A 20,481-nucleotide genomic window follows, 5' to 3' on the forward strand; every position below is an offset into this window, starting at 1 on the left:
GAGGAGAGGGATATATATAGATAAATTTAATGTGAAAGAATAGGCATCACGGGATAAATGAGGATACTGTAAGGTAGAATGTAAGAACGGGGAATGAGAGTTAGGTTGTAAAGCGAGAGAAGTAACGTAAACTAAATATATAAAAAATAACATGAAAGAAAACTAAATATATAAAAAACCATGACACAGAAGGATAAAGGTCTTGACAGGAAGGAAAGCGATCCGCGAGTGTAGAAAAAAAATGAACTGAATGAGGAAAGAGTGACTGGTGGTCGGGAAAGGTGTGGGTGAAGGGGGAAGGGTGGAATGGGGGAAACAGGGTGAAGGGGGAAGGGTGGAATGGGAGAAACAGGGTGAAGGGGGAAGGGTGGAATGGGAGGAACAGGGTTAAGGAGGAAGGGTTGAATGTGAGGAACAATGTGAAATGTTAAGGGTGGAATGGGAGGAACAGGGTGCAGGGGGAAGGGTGGAATGGGAGGAACAGGGTGAAGGGGGAAGGGTGGAATGGGAGGAGCAGGGTGAAGGGGGAAGGGTGGAATGGGAGGAACAGAAGTTGGGACGTTAGGTAGAGAGTGGAAAGACGTGTAATATTTAGCGTAAGTTTTATATATGAGGAAAGGAGAAAATACACGCACACACACACACACACACACACACACACACACACACACACACAGGCAGACAGACATACTGACACAGACGGACAGGCGGGCACCATGCGTCATCCGTTGGCCTTTAATTAAACTTTCACGTATGACTTAGCCTGCAACTTCTTGTCCATCTAATTGAATAACTTTATAAAGGAAGAATAAAAAGGAACCAACGCCTCGTAAAGATCCTAATATTAATGTAACACAAAAGGTGTGCGCGGAGGGTCCATATGGAGAGAGCTGCCGCGGTGCGCACCTCTCTCTTGGCAGTGTAAACCAACACACACACACACACACACACACACACACACACACACACACACACACACACGGAACTCCGTAGTGCAGTGGTCAGCACGCTTGGCTCACAACCGAAAGATCACTGGTTAGATTCCCATACTGATTGGAGCCGGATGGTCAGTCTCCTTTCATTCGCGCCGCTCTCCACCCTGGAGTAAGTGGGTGATGGTTCCATTCAGGAGTTGTGTCCCGCCTCCTGAGTATGTGCATAGGTTAGCAAGCTCTATTCAGAAAGATATCGGATTCAATTCCCAGGCGGAGTGGAGACGAACTGTTCATCCAGCAATGAATGGGTGCAGGACATTAGCCTGGGCTTGTGACTCGGCCCTCGGAGAGGTGGCCTCGTACCGCCAAAGGCGAATATACTAAGCGTGAAAATCCAAGGCTTCAGAGCCGAGACACATGAGTTTCTCATTTCAGGAAGATGCAGGCAGGCGAATTACACACGCGCACCAACGCCCACACCCACACACACATGCAGATGGGCGGACGTACAGACTGATATGTATTAGAACTGATAATATCCGTGTGCATTGCAGGTGAAGCTGACAAATCAAACGTGATCTGACAGCAGGTAATACTGAGAACCTGACTGACTTTGATTTCGTTTGCATGAATTGTCTCACACGTACAATTAATGAAACATATCAATCCTTGGCATTATTCCTGTTTCTACACCGTTCTCGAATTTTTATGAATCAACACGTAATATCAGTTGCATTGAAGAAAATATTCATGACTGATTTATTTAGAGTCGACGTGTAAATAAATCAGTCATGAATATTTTCTTCAATGCAACTGATATTACGTGTTGATTCATAAAAATTCGAGAACGGTGTAGAAACAGGAATAATGCCTAAAATAACCGGACAGCTGAAAAAAACCCGGAAAAATTACTAAATGCAGCTGTATAAAATAACAATGAGAGACGGTAACGATACATAGACACGTAGAGAATCATCGAAAAACCGTTTGTAATTAATGCACTACCGATAAATCGTTAGTATTCCTCACGTTCAAGCGGCGGATCACAAAACGGTGACGGATGTGAGGAACGTTTGATCCAGCCGTGACACCTGAGCGGCAGAACAGGTCAAGGCCGCGCGGGGCAGGGAGGACGCGAGCGATGCCGGGAGTGTCGAGGAGTGATTGCCGATGATGAGACACGCTTGATGGTCTGAATATTGCGAGTTTTTTTGTGAGAGAGAGAGTGTGTGTGTGTGTGTGTGTGCCACCATGTCTGATAACGATCTAAACTCGCGATCGCCAGCCAGCAGTTTCCCCGACTGAGCTTTCAAGAGTTCTGATGACGGATCTTTGGGGTGTCATAAAAGTGAGCTCAAAAGTTGCATAAAGAGCAAGAAGAATGTAGAAAATACGAGAAAATAATGGAAGAGGGTGTCTGTGTGTGTTTGTGTGTGTGTGTGTGTGTGTGTGTGTGTGTGTGTGTGTGTGTGTGTGTGTGTGTGTGTGTGTGTGTGTGTGTTTCCTGAGGCATGTCACCCACGGGAGGCTGTGATTCACTTTCATCGGCATTTCTGTTCAGCGGGAGCCTTGCGTAGACTTGTTTTCCTTGTTGTCTCTCGCGTTCTTCTTCGCCTGATGTCTTTGTGACAAATACCATTGTTATGAAGAGCGTTGCGTTGTGTGAGTGTCCAGAGAATATTATTTCAAAACGAAAAAACATGGAGACGGCTGGAATGTCTGTCAAGGCTGTCCACGTGACAAGCTGAGAGAGAAAGAGAGACTTCTGGATAATGAATCATTTGACGGTCCACTAGCAGAACGCCACAAAGACTTGTGTTGATTTGTGGACAGATTAGTTCATCAGATTAGATTTTTCTTTGTAATGTCCAGAGGCTTAGAAGAAAGAAAAGGAAAACGGAATGCATATTTCATAAAGTTCACGAAAATCCGCTCATACCTTTACGAGGAACAGTGCTGACAAAGAGACAAGTAAACAAGCAAAGACGATGGCAAAAAAAAAAAACTGTGCGGCTGAGATGACAACAAACAATGACTCAGAGGACACATGGCAGGTGGAACAATACGAAGGTTATAATGAAAGGCGGAAAAGAAGCTTTGCTCGACTCACCGCAAGGCAGACGAGGATGTTGCCGATGCCGCCCGCCAGGATGAACAGGAACAGGAACAGGAAGGAAAAGTCGTACTCGTAGCCCTCACCGCCGCCAGCTACGCCCGACGCCGTGGTGTTGAGGAAAGGGTCGCCGTGACTGAGATTGAAGGGCGTAGGACTGCCTACTTGAATTAGGTCGGGCAGGCGGCAGTGGGCGATATGGAGCGGCGGGATTGTGGTGGAAGGGGGGAGGGAGGGCACTGGGAGGATGGGCAGCGAGGTGTTGGGCGAAGGGTTGGCTGGAGGCTGGGTGGCCGTGGGCAGGGCCCCCAGCCCGTCACAGAGGGGCGAGTAGCACGAGCCCAGGGAACAAAGGAGCTCACTGCCGTACGATAACATCGAAGAAAACATGTTCTCACTCATGTTGAACCTCAGGACCCAAAAATTTGTAGTGTTTTCCCGTAAACACGTGACACAGGCGCGGGTGGTGCCCGTGTCCGTGGCAAGAGTGGCGTTCTGCCCAATGGCGTCTCCCAGCGGCATCCTGTCTGGCCGCAAGCAGTCCCTGAGAGCGGTGATCCAGCAGGGCGCGCCGGGAGACACAACGTCCAGCATGTCATTGCACTGGAAGGTCACTTCCTCGTCGGCCAGGATGGTACTGTTGACCTCCAGGCTGGGCAACACGCACTCAGCGCCGAGGTCATCGAGGTCACCGCTCCAGGTCAGAGGATCGACGACACTCTCGAAGGTGTGAGACTGGCTGGCGTCGAGGTGCGGCGCCAAGGCGTCATAGTGGCCGTCCCCCGGGCTCGCCTCCTGCGGCAGGAGGGTGACGGCCGTGTGCAGGGCAGAGCTGTTGGCCTTTCTCTTTTTGTTTAACCAAATGTCTCTGATTGCACCGGCAATGGTCGGCTTTGTACCCATAGTTCCAGGTGCGTGAGTGTGGGCGGCCCCTAGGCTCGGCGAGACTGTGGGGGGCGGCGCTGTGGCTCCCAGTGTGGGCAGAGGCGCACCATGACCACGCTCACGCCACACAGTCACCGATTGTCCGACATTTCGTCCATACCTCACAATCACACAAGCTAATGCACATCAAAACGCGTGGGCTTCCCAAAGGTGACGATAATCTCGGCGCCCATCCTCGGCGGGAGCAGCAGGATACTGTCACCCTCTCGCACGGTTTCTGGGAGACAACGAAGCAGGAAGTCTTCTAAGTCAAGTCAGTCGCCGCAAAGCATTTCTCTCCCCCTTAGCGCACAATACGTTTCCAGGCATCGTGTTCAATGCCGGGGAAACACTAAGTGCTTCATATCCACATCCCTTCCCCCACCGCAGCCTCCCGGGACGTGCTGCAGGCAATCTTGAGTTCAGCAGCTTGTTTGTAAGCTGAATATTGAGTTCTCGGGACGAGGAGGACGCTCAGCGTTCTCCTCTTCCCCCCTACGGTGCACTACAGGGGTGGGGAGGCGGAGACAAACCTGGGGCTTCACGGGGCAAGTGTGCTTGGAGGAAGGTCGTTTGGCGAGTTCGAGATGGCGGCACTCAGGATCTGCAGAAGAAAAAGACACAGGTGAGGCGATGTAATTAGCAGAGATGAGCATTTACCAGACCAAATTTTTGCGGGGCACGAGCATTCTCTCTCTCTCTCTCTCTCTCTCTCTCTCTCTCTCTCTCTCTCTCTCTCTCTCTCTCTCTCTCTCTCTCTCTCTCTCTCTCTCTCTCTCTCTCTCTCTCTCTCTCTCTCTCTCTCCCCGGCCCCAATATTCAGTATTCAGATTGGTTACAAATTTGGGAAGGTGGTCGGCGGCGGAAAGGGAAATGTTATTTTCTCGCAGCCCTCTTGTACTCCGTCCGTCCAGCCAGTACCTCGGTGCCTCCCTTTCATCCTAGATTCTGCAGGTAATTGATGGACAGAAGGATAGAGATGATGATAGAAAATATAAATAGATACAAACAGATAGACAGATATAGCGTGCGTATTTTTTTACGTTCCGCCTATGGCACCGGTAGGCTTTCTTGGTGGGGCTTGGTGGTCGGCCCCAGCCTCGTAAGGCGCAGGCAAGTGTTTATAGTGGCGCCATCCTGCTTGGCTCATACTGTCCCTAGGAGTTTATTTTTTATCCTCCTTTTGAGAGATAATCTAGGGTCCGGGTTGACAGGTGGTCTCAGGACAGCAAAGTGGTTAGTCTTAGGCCATTCGGTGATGAGTGAAAATTGTCAGCTTGTGGTGGCGGACGGGATGCGAACGCGCGCGTCCTCCTGGACTCCAAGTCGGCACGCTGGCCACTCAGCCACCACCTGTGTGTGTGTGTGTGTGTGTGTGTGTGTGTTCATAGCTGAAAAACTTACACGGCAGATCATCAGTCCCATGAACTTCCCCTCGCTGCCGCAGCCGTCACGTCAAGTGGTGTGTGTGCTAACAATAAGATACTGACGTGAGCGTAGTTCATGTCTTCTTGTTGGTCAAGTTTCTCCCATGTCTTGCGGGCAACTTCTAGATTTACTTCGACTCTGCGGTGTTGAGTTTCCTAGTTTCCCGTGTGTAACTGCTGACCACACCCCCAACCCTCACCATCCAATGTCCACCCGCCAATGCCCACCACAGAACGCTAACAAAAAATAACATCCAGCGGTCGTGAATGTGATCGTGATTGTGATTGTGTGTGTGTGTGTGTGTGTGTGTGTGTGTGTGTGTGAGAGAGAGAGAGGACGACAGGTCACTACATTGGAATAAAGTAGGCAATTGTGATATTTTTTGCTCCTGACACGGAACCCACAACATTTTATCTTCTACACTTTGCTCCTAGAAAAAACAAACATTCTATCTCTTCCTATTCATTATATCTATTCCTGTCTATTCTAAGTTTCTTTTCTTTTTCACCTATAGACTGTTTTTCCTCCTCTTTCGTCAGTAACATTCCTTACAGTGGAGGAACGAAGGCTTATCCACAACATCTTTTTTTCCACCTTTTTTTCCTACCTTATTCAAACAACTTCCTCATCTTCCTCCTGCTCCACTATTTTTCTCTCTTGTCCTTTTATTCCTCCTCCTTTTCCTTCTTCTCCTCCCCCCCCTCCTCCTCCTCCTCCCCTCCTCTTTTTCCTCCTCCTCCTCCATGAAGATAATTTATCGCTCTTGAGTGAGTTCCATTTTTAGGCGGCTCCGGAGCTTCCTGAATAATAGTTAAACACCTGCTCCCTAATTAGAGGTGTTTCCGGCGTTATGGTTAATGAGGGCGACAGGTACACACACACACACACACACACACACACACACACACACACACGACCGTTCTGTGGTGAGAAGTTTATTTTTGATTTTGTTTGTTTCGAACTTCACACAAACATGAAGCTTTTTTTATTCTCTTTGGCGTGTCTTGTTGGTCTATTGACTTGCTCTCTCTCTCTCTCTCTCTCTCTCTCTCTCTCTCTCTCTCTCTCTCTCTCTCTCTCTCTCTCTCTCTCTCTCTCTCTCTCTCTCTCTCTCTCTCTCTCTCTCTCTCTCTCTCTCTCTCTCTCTCTCTCTCTCTCTCTCTCTCTCTCTCTCTCTCTCTCTCTCTCTCCAGTTTTAGCATAACTTTGAGCCGTCACATAACTTTTGATGCATGTGTTGGTCTCTGTTTTTTCCTTCTATTATTTTTTTTTCTACCACTTGTTTTCTTTTAAGTGGTTGGACAAATGTTTCCGGTTTAAAGTCAAGAACAACAAGGCGTCGAGGAAACTTGCGCGGCAAAAGGTAAATTAACAAAAAGCAGAGACTCAGATACGATAAAGAAATAAATGCGGTGTTTTTTCTGGTTAGTTTCCCCTCACCTTCACTTCCTGACTTACCCATCCGAAGACCGAGTATACGAGGATGGCTGCACGTCTTGTTTTTAATGGTAAAGGAAGCAGCTCATAGGTAAAAAAAAAAAAAAAAAAAAAAAGCCCACTAAACACTCCTCCTATAAAATAAAACATAAATGAGTGTATCTTTCCGTATTGCTAATTTCAATCCGTCCTAGTTCTAAGAAGACAGGGAATGCAGCCATCACACACACACACACACACACACACACACACACACACACACACACACCATTTGCTGTCATACCTCGATTATTTTTTTCGATCGAGGAATGCAATTAATGAACTCATCCGTCGCGATAAAGGTGATTAGGAACCATCATTGCCTAGGACTCTCCACCTGTTCATGTTGTTTACCTGTATTTTTCAGGTCAGTATTATTGTTTCTTTGACTTCTCCTTTCTGTCATATTCGTTTGATTCTTTTCTCTCGTTCTATTTTATTACTTTTCCTTATCGTCTTTGAAGTCTAAAAGAATTCTTGGGTGTTATTTCCATATTTTCTTCTTCAACTCGTTTTCTGTCATTAGTTCTTTGATTTTTTTTCATCCCATTTCATTAACACCTTTACGTAATAACTTTGGAATTTAAAAAAAAATCTTAGGTACTCACATTTCATTTTCTCTTATCATTTCCATATTTTCACGTTTACTTCTTTATCTTCAGCCTCTTAATAGGTTAGATAAACATCCTCTCATACGTCAGCAGGAGTCCAATTTTGGAAGTCATTTATATTTCAGTTATCGTTCTCAATTTCTATGGCCGAAATTTTCTTAACATCTACAAGTGTACTGGAAGAACTCTTACTTATGCATATATTCCCATGTCTTCTGCAATGCTTTCTACTTTATCTATGTAAATGCTTTCCGCTTTAGAATCTTTCCTGACTTGCTACTTGTTCCCGTTCCATGCTTTGCTAAAACACATTTATATCTACATCCATACTAATACAGCTTTGCGTAATCTCTGCAAATGTACTCCAGTATTTCCCAGTACGTATTTTTTTCATGGTTCTCATAACAATAAAAATGAACACGCGTCTAATAGTTTTGGGTTTTCGTCATTTGATTAATTTTCGTCATTGGGAGTGAGAGGTCTTCTTTACATTTATTCACAAACGCACAGTTAAATTCCTCAGTTGGCTGGTAAGTTACCAGCCATTAACTGAGTCATTAATTTCCTGTCAAGGCTTAATGACATTCAGCAAAATTCCAGGTACGATGAGGAGGGGAAATTAGGATGAAAATTAGCAGATATGTAAATTGGAACAGGTGCAGTGCGGAGCGTCACCCCCTCCCCCCTCCTCTCTCTCTCTCTCTCTCTCTCTCTCTCTCTCTCTCTCTCTCTCTCTCTCTCTCTCTCTCTCTCTCTCTCTCTCTCTCTCTCTCTCTCTCTCTCTCTCTCTCTCTCTCTCTCTCTCTCGGAGGGCGGGGAATGGGAAGGAACTGTGGTGGTGGTGATGGTGGCGGTGAGTGACTGTGACTGTTATGGTGACGTTAGTGGGAAGAGGGGAGGGGGGTCTTGTGGTCGTGGTGTTGGTGGGGGTGTTGGTGTTGGTGGTGGTGTTGTTGGTGGTGTTGGTGTTGGTGGTAGAAGAGGTTTTAGTAGTGGTGGTGGAGAAAGAGGTTTTATGGTGGTGGTACAGGTTTCTCTCTCTCTCTCTCTCTCTCTCTCTCTCTCTCTCTCTCTCTCTCTCTCTCTCTCTCTCTCTCTCTCTCTCTCTCTCTCTCTCTCTCTCTCTCTCTCTCTCTCTCTCTCTCTCTCATACAATCACAGTCGGTGCATCCAACAGTCACATTCCCTCCCAAACACACACACACACACACACACACACACACACACACACAAAATACACACCCACAGACACACACAGAAAAAAACACACAAAATGCACACCTACAAACACACACACACACACACACACACACACACACACACACACACACCACTCGGGGCTGGGTTCTTGATAGGAAAATGCTTTTAACAAAATGACGCCAACGTCTTTATACAGACAGTGTGTGTGGGTGGGTGTGTGTGTGTGTGTGTGTGTGTGTGTGTTGAGGCGTGCTACTACAAACAATTGGGCATTTTTCTGGGTATTTTCCCGGCGTGTACCAATTAAACGTCAGCGTGAACAACAAATTAGCAACACTGTTTTCATGCGCGGCAGCCACTGAATATTAGAGATAAAATTCTAAATGATTCTCTCTCTCTCTCTCTCTCTCTCTCTCTCTCTCTCTCTCTCTCTCTCTCTCTCTCTCTCTCTCTCTCTCTCTCTCTCTCTCTCTCTCTCTCTCTCTCTCTCTCTCTCTCTCTCTCTCTCTCTCTCTGCCTTTATGTATGCATGTACGTCTATGTATGTCTGTATGATGTCCTAACATGTATTTCACTGCCTAACTGTATGTAATATCCGCCTATGTGTGTCTGCTTCATGCCCTAACATGTTATCTCGCCGCCTATCTAGCAGGGGTCATAACATGATTACATTTTGAATTTTATTGCACTATCCTCCTCTTTTATTATTTAATTCTTTCAGCTCTACGCATGAAAGCACAGGGATGGCAGTGCTGAAAATTCTGGTCGCATACTCCAAATATGGGAGAATATAATGTTACATTCTCTCTCTCTCTCTCTCTCTCTCTCTCTCTCTCTCTCTCTCTCTCTCTCTCTCTCTCTCTCTCTCTCTCTCTCTCTCTCTCTCTCTCTCTCTCTCTCTCTCTCTCTCTCTCTCTCTCTCTCTCTCTCTGAAATCGCAAGCGCACACACACACACACACACACAGACACAAACAGATAAATCATTTTGGGTTGAAACATTATCTTTTTATGACAGTCATCACGTCAAAATTATTGTCCTGTGTGTGTGTGTGTGTGTGTGAGAGAGAGAGAGAGAGAGAGAGAAAACAGGGGAAATCTATGAAAGTGAGCCCTCGTAAGCCCTGCAGCAACAAATATACTGAACAGTGGAGGCGAGGCACACCACAACCCGCACCTCTGTTACTAACCCTCGGACACCAACACACTCACCCATCGCAATAAACACTGCCACTGCAATAACACTACCGCAACGCCCCCTACTACATAAAAAAACACAAACACTGACACACACTACACCACTGCATCATAAGTACGGGAACGCCATTACTTAACACCACTATACAATACCACAGCAACATACACTAACACTTAACCAGATCTACGCAGCACCACCGAACACAACCATACACTACCAACGACACTAACCGCAACACTACCATCACTACGCCACCACACACCGCCACACCATAACTTACCATCATCGTTGTCCTGCCCGCTACTATACCACCATACACCACATCACACACCATCACCACCTACCGCAATCTACCCTAACCAGAACCTTCATCCCTTCCTCCATAACACAGCACAGCACACTCCCACCACCACACACCTTCGCTATCATAATAAACAATAACACCTTCCCCCTTACCTCCAACTAAATGCGATAAAGTCTGACACATCAACTTTAATATGAAAATGAAAATCGAATTATTGATCCAAGAAAAACGATCCAAAAAACGTTCCAAGAAAACGTTCCAAGAAAACGATCCAAGAAAACTATCTAAGAAAAGTATCTAAGAAAACGATCCAAGAAAACTATCTAAGAAAACTATCCAAGAAAACGATCCAAGAAAACTATCCAAGAAAACTATCCAAGAAAACGATCCAAGAAAACTATCCAAGAAAACGATCCAAGGAAGCGATCTAATAAAACGATCCAAGAAAACGTTCAAAGAGAAACGTTCCTAAAAACAAAATAGCACACTGACTATACTGATAAACTAATCATTACAATGTATACTTATAACTATCTAGCAACTTTTTTCGTGCCTAATGCATTATCATACCTGGCTTTTTAAAAATCAGTCTGTCACACCTGCTCTGAAGGGTAAATGCAACGGAGAAGAGCCCCGAGGCAGCGCGCAGCTACATACAGCGTGTGCCCCGAACTTTAGCTTTTCCTTTTTTGTTTACGCATGTCAAGGTAATTTCGTCAACGCTTTTCAACAGAACATTTCAGGGAAGGTATTTTGCATTTCAGATTTCATTTTTTTTCCTGTTCATGTATTGGATTTACTTGTAACGCATTCCGAACGTGCTGTCAGCTGGTGCCACTGTCGCATTCGCCCGATAATTTTTTTTGGTATATCATATTCACTCGTTTCTGTTTCCATTCCACATGTTCCTTTTATACAGTACGTTCGGCCCATAGTGCTATACCTTTTAGTGTACAAAATAACACTTTCCTATACATTTATTCTATTGTGAAAACGGTAAAATGACTTGATTATATATTTTTTCCTTTTTATTATTTTTTTTCTCGTTTTTCTCTTCTCTCTTAGGAAAATACCCCCCTATGCTATGTGGTGAAACTTTTCCTACAACCAACACCACCATCACCACCACCACCACAAACGACACCAACAACAGCACTCATTCCTCCTACCAAAACGCAGCCCCGTCTTTTTCCTCCTCCCTCCTCTGCTTCCTCCATACCATCAGTCCTCCTCCTCCTTCGAAAAATTACCTTCCTCTTCCATTTTCTTCTCTCCTCTTCTTCTGCCTCCTCCATACCATCAGTCCTCCTCCTCCTTCGAAAAATTACCTTCCTCTTCCATTTTCTTCTCTCCTCTTCTTCTGCCTCCTCCATATCATCAGTCCTCCTCCTCCTTCGAAAAATTACCTTCCTCATCCATTTTCTTCTCTCCTCTTCTTCTGCCTCCTCTATACCATCAGTCCTCCTCCTCCTTCGAAAAATTACCTTCCTCTTCCATTTCCTTCTCTCCTCTTCCTCTTCCTACTCTTCTTCCTGTGTTCTCGTTTTCCTCTTCATCCATTTTCTTCTCTTTCATCTGACTGTGAGGATGGAGGTAGTGGAGCTTATTATCTCCTCCTCATCCTCCTCCTTTTCCTCCTCTTCCTCCTCCTCCTTGTTACTTTCTCCTCCTTCTCCTTCTCCTCCTCCTCATCATCATCACTCTTTTTCTTCCTTTCTTTTCTCATTTTCTTAAGCTTTGTCCTCCTGCTCATTCTCCTTCCTCCTAAACATTCTCCTCCTTTCAAGCTCTCTCTTCTCCTTTTTTTCCTTACTCTCTTTTATCGCTTTCTCCTCCTTTCCTCCTTCCTCCATCTTTTCTTCACACACTTCCTCCTCCTTCCTCCTTCCTTAAGATTCTCCTCCTTGCATTCCTCCCTCCTTTTTCCCTCCTCTCTTTACTCTCTTTTATCGCTCTCTCCTCCTTTCCTCCTTCTTCCTTCTTCCCTTCACGCTCGTCCCCTTTCCTCCCTCTCACTTTCTCCTCCTTCCTCCCTCCTCAAGATTCTTCTCCTTGCATTCCTCCTCCATGCCTGTCCTCTTTCCTCCCTCTCACGTCATTCTATCGGAGGCAAGACATTCCTTCCCTCGCCACAGACAAACATGAGCAATCACGTAATGGAAAGTGAGACGGGGAAAACACACACACACACACACACACACACACACACACACACACACACACACACACACACACACACACACACACTCTCTCTCTCTCTCTCTCTCTCTCTCTCTCTCTCTCTCTCTCTCTCTCTCTCTCTCTCTCTCTCTCTCTCTCTCTCTCTCTCTCTCTCTCTCTCTCTCTCTCTCTCTCTCTCTCTGACAGTGAAAGAAAATTACGAAAACCAATCAATAAGTTTAGGCAAAGAGGATTGGGAAGTTCGGGAGACTAAAGTAGGAGAGAAGAATGGAAAGAAGGAAAAAAGAAAAGAGAAGAAAGAAAAGGAAAAAGTGAAAGACGAGGAGTAGGAAACGGATGATGATGAGGAAAGGAAATGAAGGAGGAGGAGGAGGAGGAGGAGGAAGAAGAGGAGAGGGGGAAGTGCAAGGGTTTATTTAAAGGTCATGTAATACGATGACGATGATAATGACAATATATATAATAATGATAATAATAATAATAATGATAATAATAATAACAATAATAATAATAGAAATAATGATGATAATAATAATACTAATACTAATACTACTACTACTACTACTACTAATAATAATAATAATAATAATAATAACAAAAATAAAAATAATAATATGAAGAAGAAGAAGAAGAAGAAGAAAAAAAGAGAAAAAGAAGAAGAAGAAGAAGAAGAAGAAGAAGAAGAAGAAAAAGAACAAATTAATGACAGTATTTCATGAAGTCTCTACTCGAAAAGTGAAGAAAAAAAAAAACAGAATAGAAAGTGAAAAAAATAAGCAAGCATGAGAAGCCAAGAATTAAAAAAAAGAAAAGAGTAACTGATCATAATGAGAAATAAAGGAGGAGAAAAAAGAAAAAAAGAAAGCCGAGTAATAACAACACCAGCAGCAGAGCAAAAAACGAAAACGAGACAGGGAAAAAAGAAAATCAGAGACGGCAGAAAGAAACACAGGATAGAAGAAAGGCGGAGAAGCAGCGGGCAATGTAGCATCCTCGGGGTTGTTGATGAGATGAATGAGATCAGCGGGAAGGGAGGGAAGGGATGCTGAGACGGCCGAGATGGTGGTGACAGGCTCGTTACCTCTGATTAGGAAGAGGAGGAGGAGGAGGAGGAGGAGGAGGAAGAGAAGAATAGAATGAGGGGTAAACGAGGGTGAGTAGGGGAAGGAGAATAAAGAAGAGGAGGAGGAGGAGGAGGAGGAGGAGGAGAGGAATAGAAAGAGGGGTAAACGAGGGTGAGAAGGGGAAGGAGAATAAAGAAGAGGAGGAGGAGAATGGGGAGGAAAAGAGGGATAGTGAATAATAGAAGAAGATAAATTAGGTTGACTATCACCTAATATATGGAGGTCGATGTCCGGTAGAAGGAGGAACAGAAGGCACCGAATATGGAGAGTAAATAGAGGAAGAATATGAGAAGCTGAGGTCAAGGACTAGCATCAGAGGACCACAGAAGGAGCAGGTGACAGGCGGTGTGTTGGGTAGTCATGAGGTTTGATGTCCAGGTAAGTTATAATGGTCCGTCATATATATCTTTGTGAATATATATGCATAAGTAAGAGGAAAAAGAGGAGGGAGGAAAGAGGAGGAGGAGAAGGATGAGGAGGAGGAGGAGGAGAAGGAGGAGGGATGGATGACGTGGGAGAGGAGACTGTCGCCCTTGTCAAGTTCGCGTGGCGCCGTCCCATTCAGTCTTGTAAACAAACATAAACACGCGAGTCGCCAACACGTGCCGGGCTGTAAACACTCTTGTCCCCTTTCCTCCCTCTCACTTTCTCCTCCTTCCTCCCTCCTCAAGATTCTCCTCCTTGCATTCCTCCTCCATGCCTGTCCCCTTTCCTCCCTCTCACTTTCTCCTCCTTCCTCCCTCCTCAAGATTTTCCTCCTTGCATTCCTCCTCTATGCCTGTCCCCTTTCCTCCCTCTCACGTCATTCTCTCGGAGGCAAGGCATTCCTTCCCTCGCCACAGACAAACATGAGCAATCACATAATGGAAAGTAAGACGGGGAAAACACACACACACACACACACACACACACACACACACACACACACACACACACAGAGACACACACACACACACACAGCTAGGCGTATTTTTTTCTTCCACATTCCTTGACCATTCATTTATTATTTTTGAAGCTGCCATTCTCTGTTTCCTCCACCACCAGCAGCATCATCACTGCATGCCGGCTCCCCTCTCCCACCCGACACCAGCACAATGTTTTCCTTCATCCTTTTTTGTTACGTACTATTCTTCACAAACAGCGTCTAAAGTTTTCATTCTTGTCGTTGTTTTTAGTTACACGTGACTAATTCCCAGAACAGTCGTCGTTGACTAATTTTTGGAGGCAGGTTAATGCATGCACACACTTGTTTTGTCTCTTATTCAAATTCCGCCGCCTAAGGTGTAGAAAAAAGAGAATAAGAAAGGTATGGAGGTTTTTTGGCTATCACAGTCAATATGGTGAATAGCAACCAGCCATTCTTATGAAGAGCAAGGTGTACACTCACTGCATGCTGCCAGAAGTACCATACACTTGAGAAACTTGGCGTCTAAAAAAAAAAAAAAAAAAAAAAAAAAACAGGAAGTGTTCGAAGAGAGAGGGTATGAAAAATGGAAAGAGGAAATGAGTATATCAAGGATAAAGGATAAAAGAGAGAGGCTGAAAATACTCTAATGACGATTAGTATATGAAACTGACACACAGAGACCCCCCCAAAAAAACATACTCATACTAAATTATATGGTATGTATGACAAGGAATCTATGTATACACTGGGGAGGTAGTTAACTATACAGGCAAAATGTGTGGCCGTCATCGGTGCCCTAACAACCTGCCGGGGTCCAGCGGTCAGCCACAATCTTGATCTGGCTTGCGGCGGTCAGTCTCTCACACGCGGGCGCCGTAAAGCCCGAGCTTAGGCCGACTCAATATATAAAGATGGGCTCGGTGGCGGGGCTCCACGCTAAATCCAGGCCGAGGGAAGCTGGCAGGCAAAAGTCTATATACCTTGGGCTGGGCGCGGGGCAGGCGGCGTGAGGCTGCCCGAACGCACGCAGGGGCGAAGAGGCTGTGGGACGGCTTTAGTCTTGTTTATTGTATTGCTTACTAACGGTTGTATGGAGTAAGTGGAGACTGGCAAAATCCAGTGAGTAAAGAGACCGCAGACATGTACACTTTTTTGTGGAAGGAGACCGAGGGTAAGCGATTGTGTGTGGGCGCCTGAACCGTTCTGGGTCGCTAGGAGGATTATCGACTGGCCAATCTGTCCATCGGATGGAGCAGAGTTAAATCTGATATGGAGGATGTTTCAGGGATGAATATCCGTGGCCGCTGTGACCTGCACGGGGGCACAGGTGGCCGCCCTGCACGGAGGAGGCAATTAACCTCTTCAATAGGCCTCGGCTCACCCTCACTGGGGGGACCTATGCTTACTTTGGCATACAAGTAGGCTCACTTAAATATTAACCATGATTTGAGTTTATGAACAAAAAAAAAAGTTCTTTCATTCCCTTCATTCGCAGACACTGTAAGAATAGCCCTTCAACTGTATTTTCTTCTTCATAACTTTAAGTCGGTTAAGAGAAAAATATTGACACGTCCGAAACTAAATTTGCTAATTCTTTTGTATCTCCTTTTCTTTTCTTTGTATGAACATGATAACGCGTTTTTTTTTCTTGTTTAACTCTGGGGATTCCTCCGTTCAGTGGTGGGCATCGCTAACTGAGCAGTTAGCTTCACTAACTGGTAATCCACTAACTAAAAAGTTAGCTTCGCTTACGCAAAACCGCTAAACTGATAAAGAAAGTAATGGAAGCTAACGCTAACCGCTAACATTTTTATATATGGATTTAGCTTCGGTTTAGTATTTTGGCTCTAAACCCTTAAAAACAGGCCTAGTGACCTGATATTTCAATATGTTGTAGCCTTTTTATTAAATCCCGAGTTTAAAGAGTTGGACATGGAAGATGCATTACCCTAAAATACCAAAAAAAAAAAAAAAAAAAAATTATAATTGTCCAATTCCCCTACTTTAATGCTTAATTAACCCAAAAGTGGAAGCCGTGGAATTATTGCGCCATGTGGCTAAACTGGTGCTGTGTCTGCCCACAGCGGACAAGAGAAAACCTGTATGATTTTTTTAGTGGTCTTAAAGTTAGCGGAGGTGGAACAACATTTAGCGGAAGCTAATTGGTCCGCTAACTGTTTCCAAAGTTAGTGAAAACGCTAATCAGCTAACGAAAAAGTTAGCTTCGCTAATTAGCGGTTAGCGGATTAGCGGCATCGTGCCCAACACTGCCTCCTTTTGCCATGCAAGCACTCCTGTATCACACAACTATTCTAATAGCATAATGTTTGGATTTCTTGTTATCGAATACGTAAGAGGCGCTTCTTGCCGTTAGCAAACTCGTCAGGTAGAACGTGTATTCTTGTTTCTCAATTCCTCATAATATTTAGAGGAGTGATAATGGGCGACGGCGTAAACAACTGATTACGGTGCGTTGGTAGGCGCGATATGACAGCTAATCACCATGATTTTGTAAACGAGTCAATAATCTTTGCAGGATTACCATTCACGATTCATTAAGACTTCCTGAGGAAGATAATTGTTTGGTCTAACGGCTTTGGGCCAAGACTAACCTCTGAGTGGCTGAAGACTTGGCGGAGGACAGAGTCGAGTCCCTCCAGGGGTGCGGGGAGAATGCTGACGCTCGGGAGCCTCCCACACCTTGGCACACCTGGGCACCGCGTCCACAACCAAGGCGAGCCTCATCAGAAGTCCATCTACCGGATTGTCTTGGCGGGCGCAATAAACAAAGAAGGTGGTTCTGTCGGTCTTTTGGAAGGACAAAGACTCGTGGCCGCTCGTAGTTTACTGTATGGCTCTCAGACATGCACCCAACAAAGCTTCGTATACACGCGAGGGAAAAAATAAAAAAACTTTTACGGTGGAAATAAAACAGATCCGAAAGGAGACCAATTCCTTTTTGCCGACAGTGAATAACTACAAGCTTTCTGATCTCATACATCGTTTCCTGTATTCCTCCGACCATGACATGACTTTAACCATTCAACACATGATAAATAGGGTCTGTCTGTCTGTCTGTCTGTCTGTCTGTCTCTCTCTCTCTCTCTCTCTCTCTCTCTCTCTCTCTCTCTCTCTCTCTCTCTCTCTCTCTCTCTCTCTCTCTCTCTCTCTCTCTCTCTCTCTCTCTCTCTCTCTCTCTCTCTCTCTCTCTCTCTCTCTCTCTCTCTCTCTCTCTCTCTCTCTCTCTCTCTCTCTCTTTCGCTTTGTGTCAGCCATCACAGAACATTGAAAATTAACGGCAATCATGTACGGCCCATCTAGCCTTTCCGTGTTACATGTGATGGCGAACGCCGAACAGGAAGACACTCACTCTGCACAGACTCGCTCGTGGAACTGTGAAGGAGCTGGACTGTATCAAAAGGGGAGGAGGAGGAGGAGGAGGAGGAGGAGGAGGAGGAGGAGGACGAGGAACCGATGCGTAAAAGGAGGAGGAACTGGAGGAAGCAAAGGAATATCGGAAGGAGAAGAAAGACAAGTGTGTGGGAAGAGGAAGCTGCAAGTTTAAGGAAAAGTTGAAATCATGTTGGAAAAAGGCTGACGATGTGTAGCAGAGAAAGTGTTGAGAAGATGGAGGAGGAGAGGAGAGTGAAGAATAGCAGAAGATGAGGAGGAGGAGGAGGAGGAAGAGGAGGAGGGGAAAGTAAAGAAAAGGATAAGAAAAATATTATGAAAAAAAACAAATAAATAAAAGTGATAAATAAGAATAAAAAAATAAGTGAGGAGAAAAAGATAGAGACGATGACGAACGCCCGCTAAAAAAAAAAAAAACAGAATGAAAATGGAAAGAGGAAAGTATATCGAAAGAAATGGAAGAGGAACATATGAGAAGGCGAAGCACACTCGTTCAATCAAGCAATCACGCAACACAGGTAAGTGGTGGCCAGACAGGTAGAGCAATGTGAACCGCGATAAATCCAGGAATATTCCATTGACTTGGTGCACGAGAACTTGGAATGCGTGGAGAATACTAACCCACACGCATCACACACCGCCGACAGCTTATTTTGAGGAGCCGGGAATCAAGCAACGGACGAATAGAAAATTGCGAAACGAAAACCGAAATAGAAATGGATATGAAGTGATCGGAAATGTGTGTGATGTTATAGCAAAGGATATGAGTGATGTTTTTCTTTTTTTTTACAAAGGAGGCAGCTCAGGGGCACACATAAAAAGGAAACAATAATAAAAAAGCCCGGTACTCGCTGCTCCTAAAAAGAATCCAAGATGGTGGCCGAAAGAGGGGTCAGTTTCGGGAGGAGAGGTGTCCTGTTTAATAGGAAAATAATAATGAGCAAGTGAAATATTGTCGTTAGAGGTTATAAGTGTAGATAATTCTTTGTTGTATCTTTAAGCTTTTGCAATAATATTATTTTGCCTTCAGGTGCAATTAAGTAACTGATTAAAACTTTGATAAACCTCCCTCTCTCTATCACGCTCTCTCTTCTTTCTCAAACACACACACACACACACACACACACACACACACACACACACACACACACACACAGGTAATTGGCAATCGTCACCCGCTAGCACTCCCTGGCTGCAGGAAATCAAGGAATGCTCAGACCTTGATGGATGTGACGTGACTCGCCTCATACGCCAGGTAAAACGGGTCCCCAGGTAACTAATGAGAGCCAGGCAATTCTCTCTCTCTCTCTCTCTCTCTCTCTCTCTCTCTCTCTCTCTCTCTCTCTCTCTCTCTCTCTCTCTCTCTCTCTCTCTCTCTCTCTCTCTCTCTCTCTCTCTCTCTTCGCTAAACACTAATTAAAGCATTGCATCAACTTATACATAATGTCTACTTCCAGTTTAGTGTTGGATACAGTTTTGTAGGATCCGCCATTACAGTAGGATTCAATTCAGCCTCCTATGTAATGGAGTATCAGTGGAGAAGCTATGGCACCACCACCACCACCGCCACATGTACCACCACTACCAGAGTATCACCATAATTACCACTATAATCATCATCACCTCCACCATTATTATTTTCAAACCAACTATCACCAAATTCACCACCACCATCACCACTACAATCAATACTACCGTCACCCTAACAATCACCACAATCACCACCATCTCCACCATTATCACTCTAAACCCAACTATCACCATCACCACTACAACTACGACAACCGGTACTACCACTATTTTCACTATCACCACAACAATCACCGCCACATCACTGCCATATGTATTTCACTAGTATCGCCTCCACAGCCACACTAATCACCAAAGCTTATATTGATTCCAGCATCAGGATAATTACCCCTTTTATTACCACATCAATATCGGCATTGATTGATCCATTATCACAGCTATTTCCATTTCTCATTTTCCTCACCACTAAAACAAGGAATAATTTTTATCCAGATCAAATAAGGAAATTAGAATTCTGACCCCTCCAGCCCGGAATTATCGAACATTCGTTCATATCGCCATTATCATCAGCATCAAGGGTGTCCACTCTTCATCCCGCCGTGATCAATCAATGTTTCTTCATCACTATCCCACAATGATTGTTCCATCCTAGTTTCCCACATTTAACATCACCATTTCAGCTTTAACCTCATCTCTTCACTATCATCCCTGACAACCCCTGCATCCCTCGACAAAACACCGGACCAGAAGCAGAATGATAAAAAAAAAAAAAAATCAAAGGTATCTTCTGGCCTCCACACGGCAAGCGATTGTTTTGGTGCTGTCTTTTATCTTTACACACACACACACACACACACACACACACACACACACACACACACTTATAATCTATATCTACTCGAAGTCAAACACATACATATAAGAAGAAAAAAATACATACACTTACTTGTGATGACGGTGTGTTGCTCGTCCCCGCCACTAACACACACTCGCCTGGAATGGAAAATAGAAAAAGTTGGAAAATCGAAATATAAAAATAAACGGGGCGATGGATTAAACTTCCCCCGTGACGAGCAAACGAGGCCAGTGACTCTGATCTATATTGATTGAAGGGATTCTGGTAACGGATACATGTTCCGC

General features: G+C 44.9%; 1 protein-coding gene across 4 annotated transcripts in view; it reads right to left on the bottom strand.

The window, feature by feature from the left end:
• The window catches only part of LOC126987900 (beta-1 adrenergic receptor-like), a 101,285-nt gene that overhangs the window by 35,758 nt on the left and 45,046 nt on the right, over nt 1-20,481 (bottom strand). For 2 of the 4 annotated variants that reach the window (XM_050845400.1, XM_050845401.1), the window contains 2 exons: nt 20,288-20,334; nt 3,046-4,576 (listed from right to left, as the gene is read on the bottom strand). In XM_050845400.1, coding sequence (XP_050701357.1) covers nt 3,046-3,951 — 906 coding nt within the window. In that variant the 5' untranslated portion in view covers nt 3,952-4,576; nt 20,288-20,334. Of the gene's footprint in view, nt 1-3,045; nt 4,577-20,281; nt 20,335-20,481 lie in introns of all 4 variants that reach the window. The other 2 variants (XM_050845399.1, XM_050845402.1) reach the window with 1 other exon arrangement.

Source organism: Eriocheir sinensis, chromosome 67 (assembly GCF_024679095.1).
Source record: "Eriocheir sinensis breed Jianghai 21 chromosome 67, ASM2467909v1, whole genome shotgun sequence".
NCBI lineage: Eukaryota > Metazoa > Arthropoda > Malacostraca > Decapoda > Varunidae > Eriocheir > Eriocheir sinensis.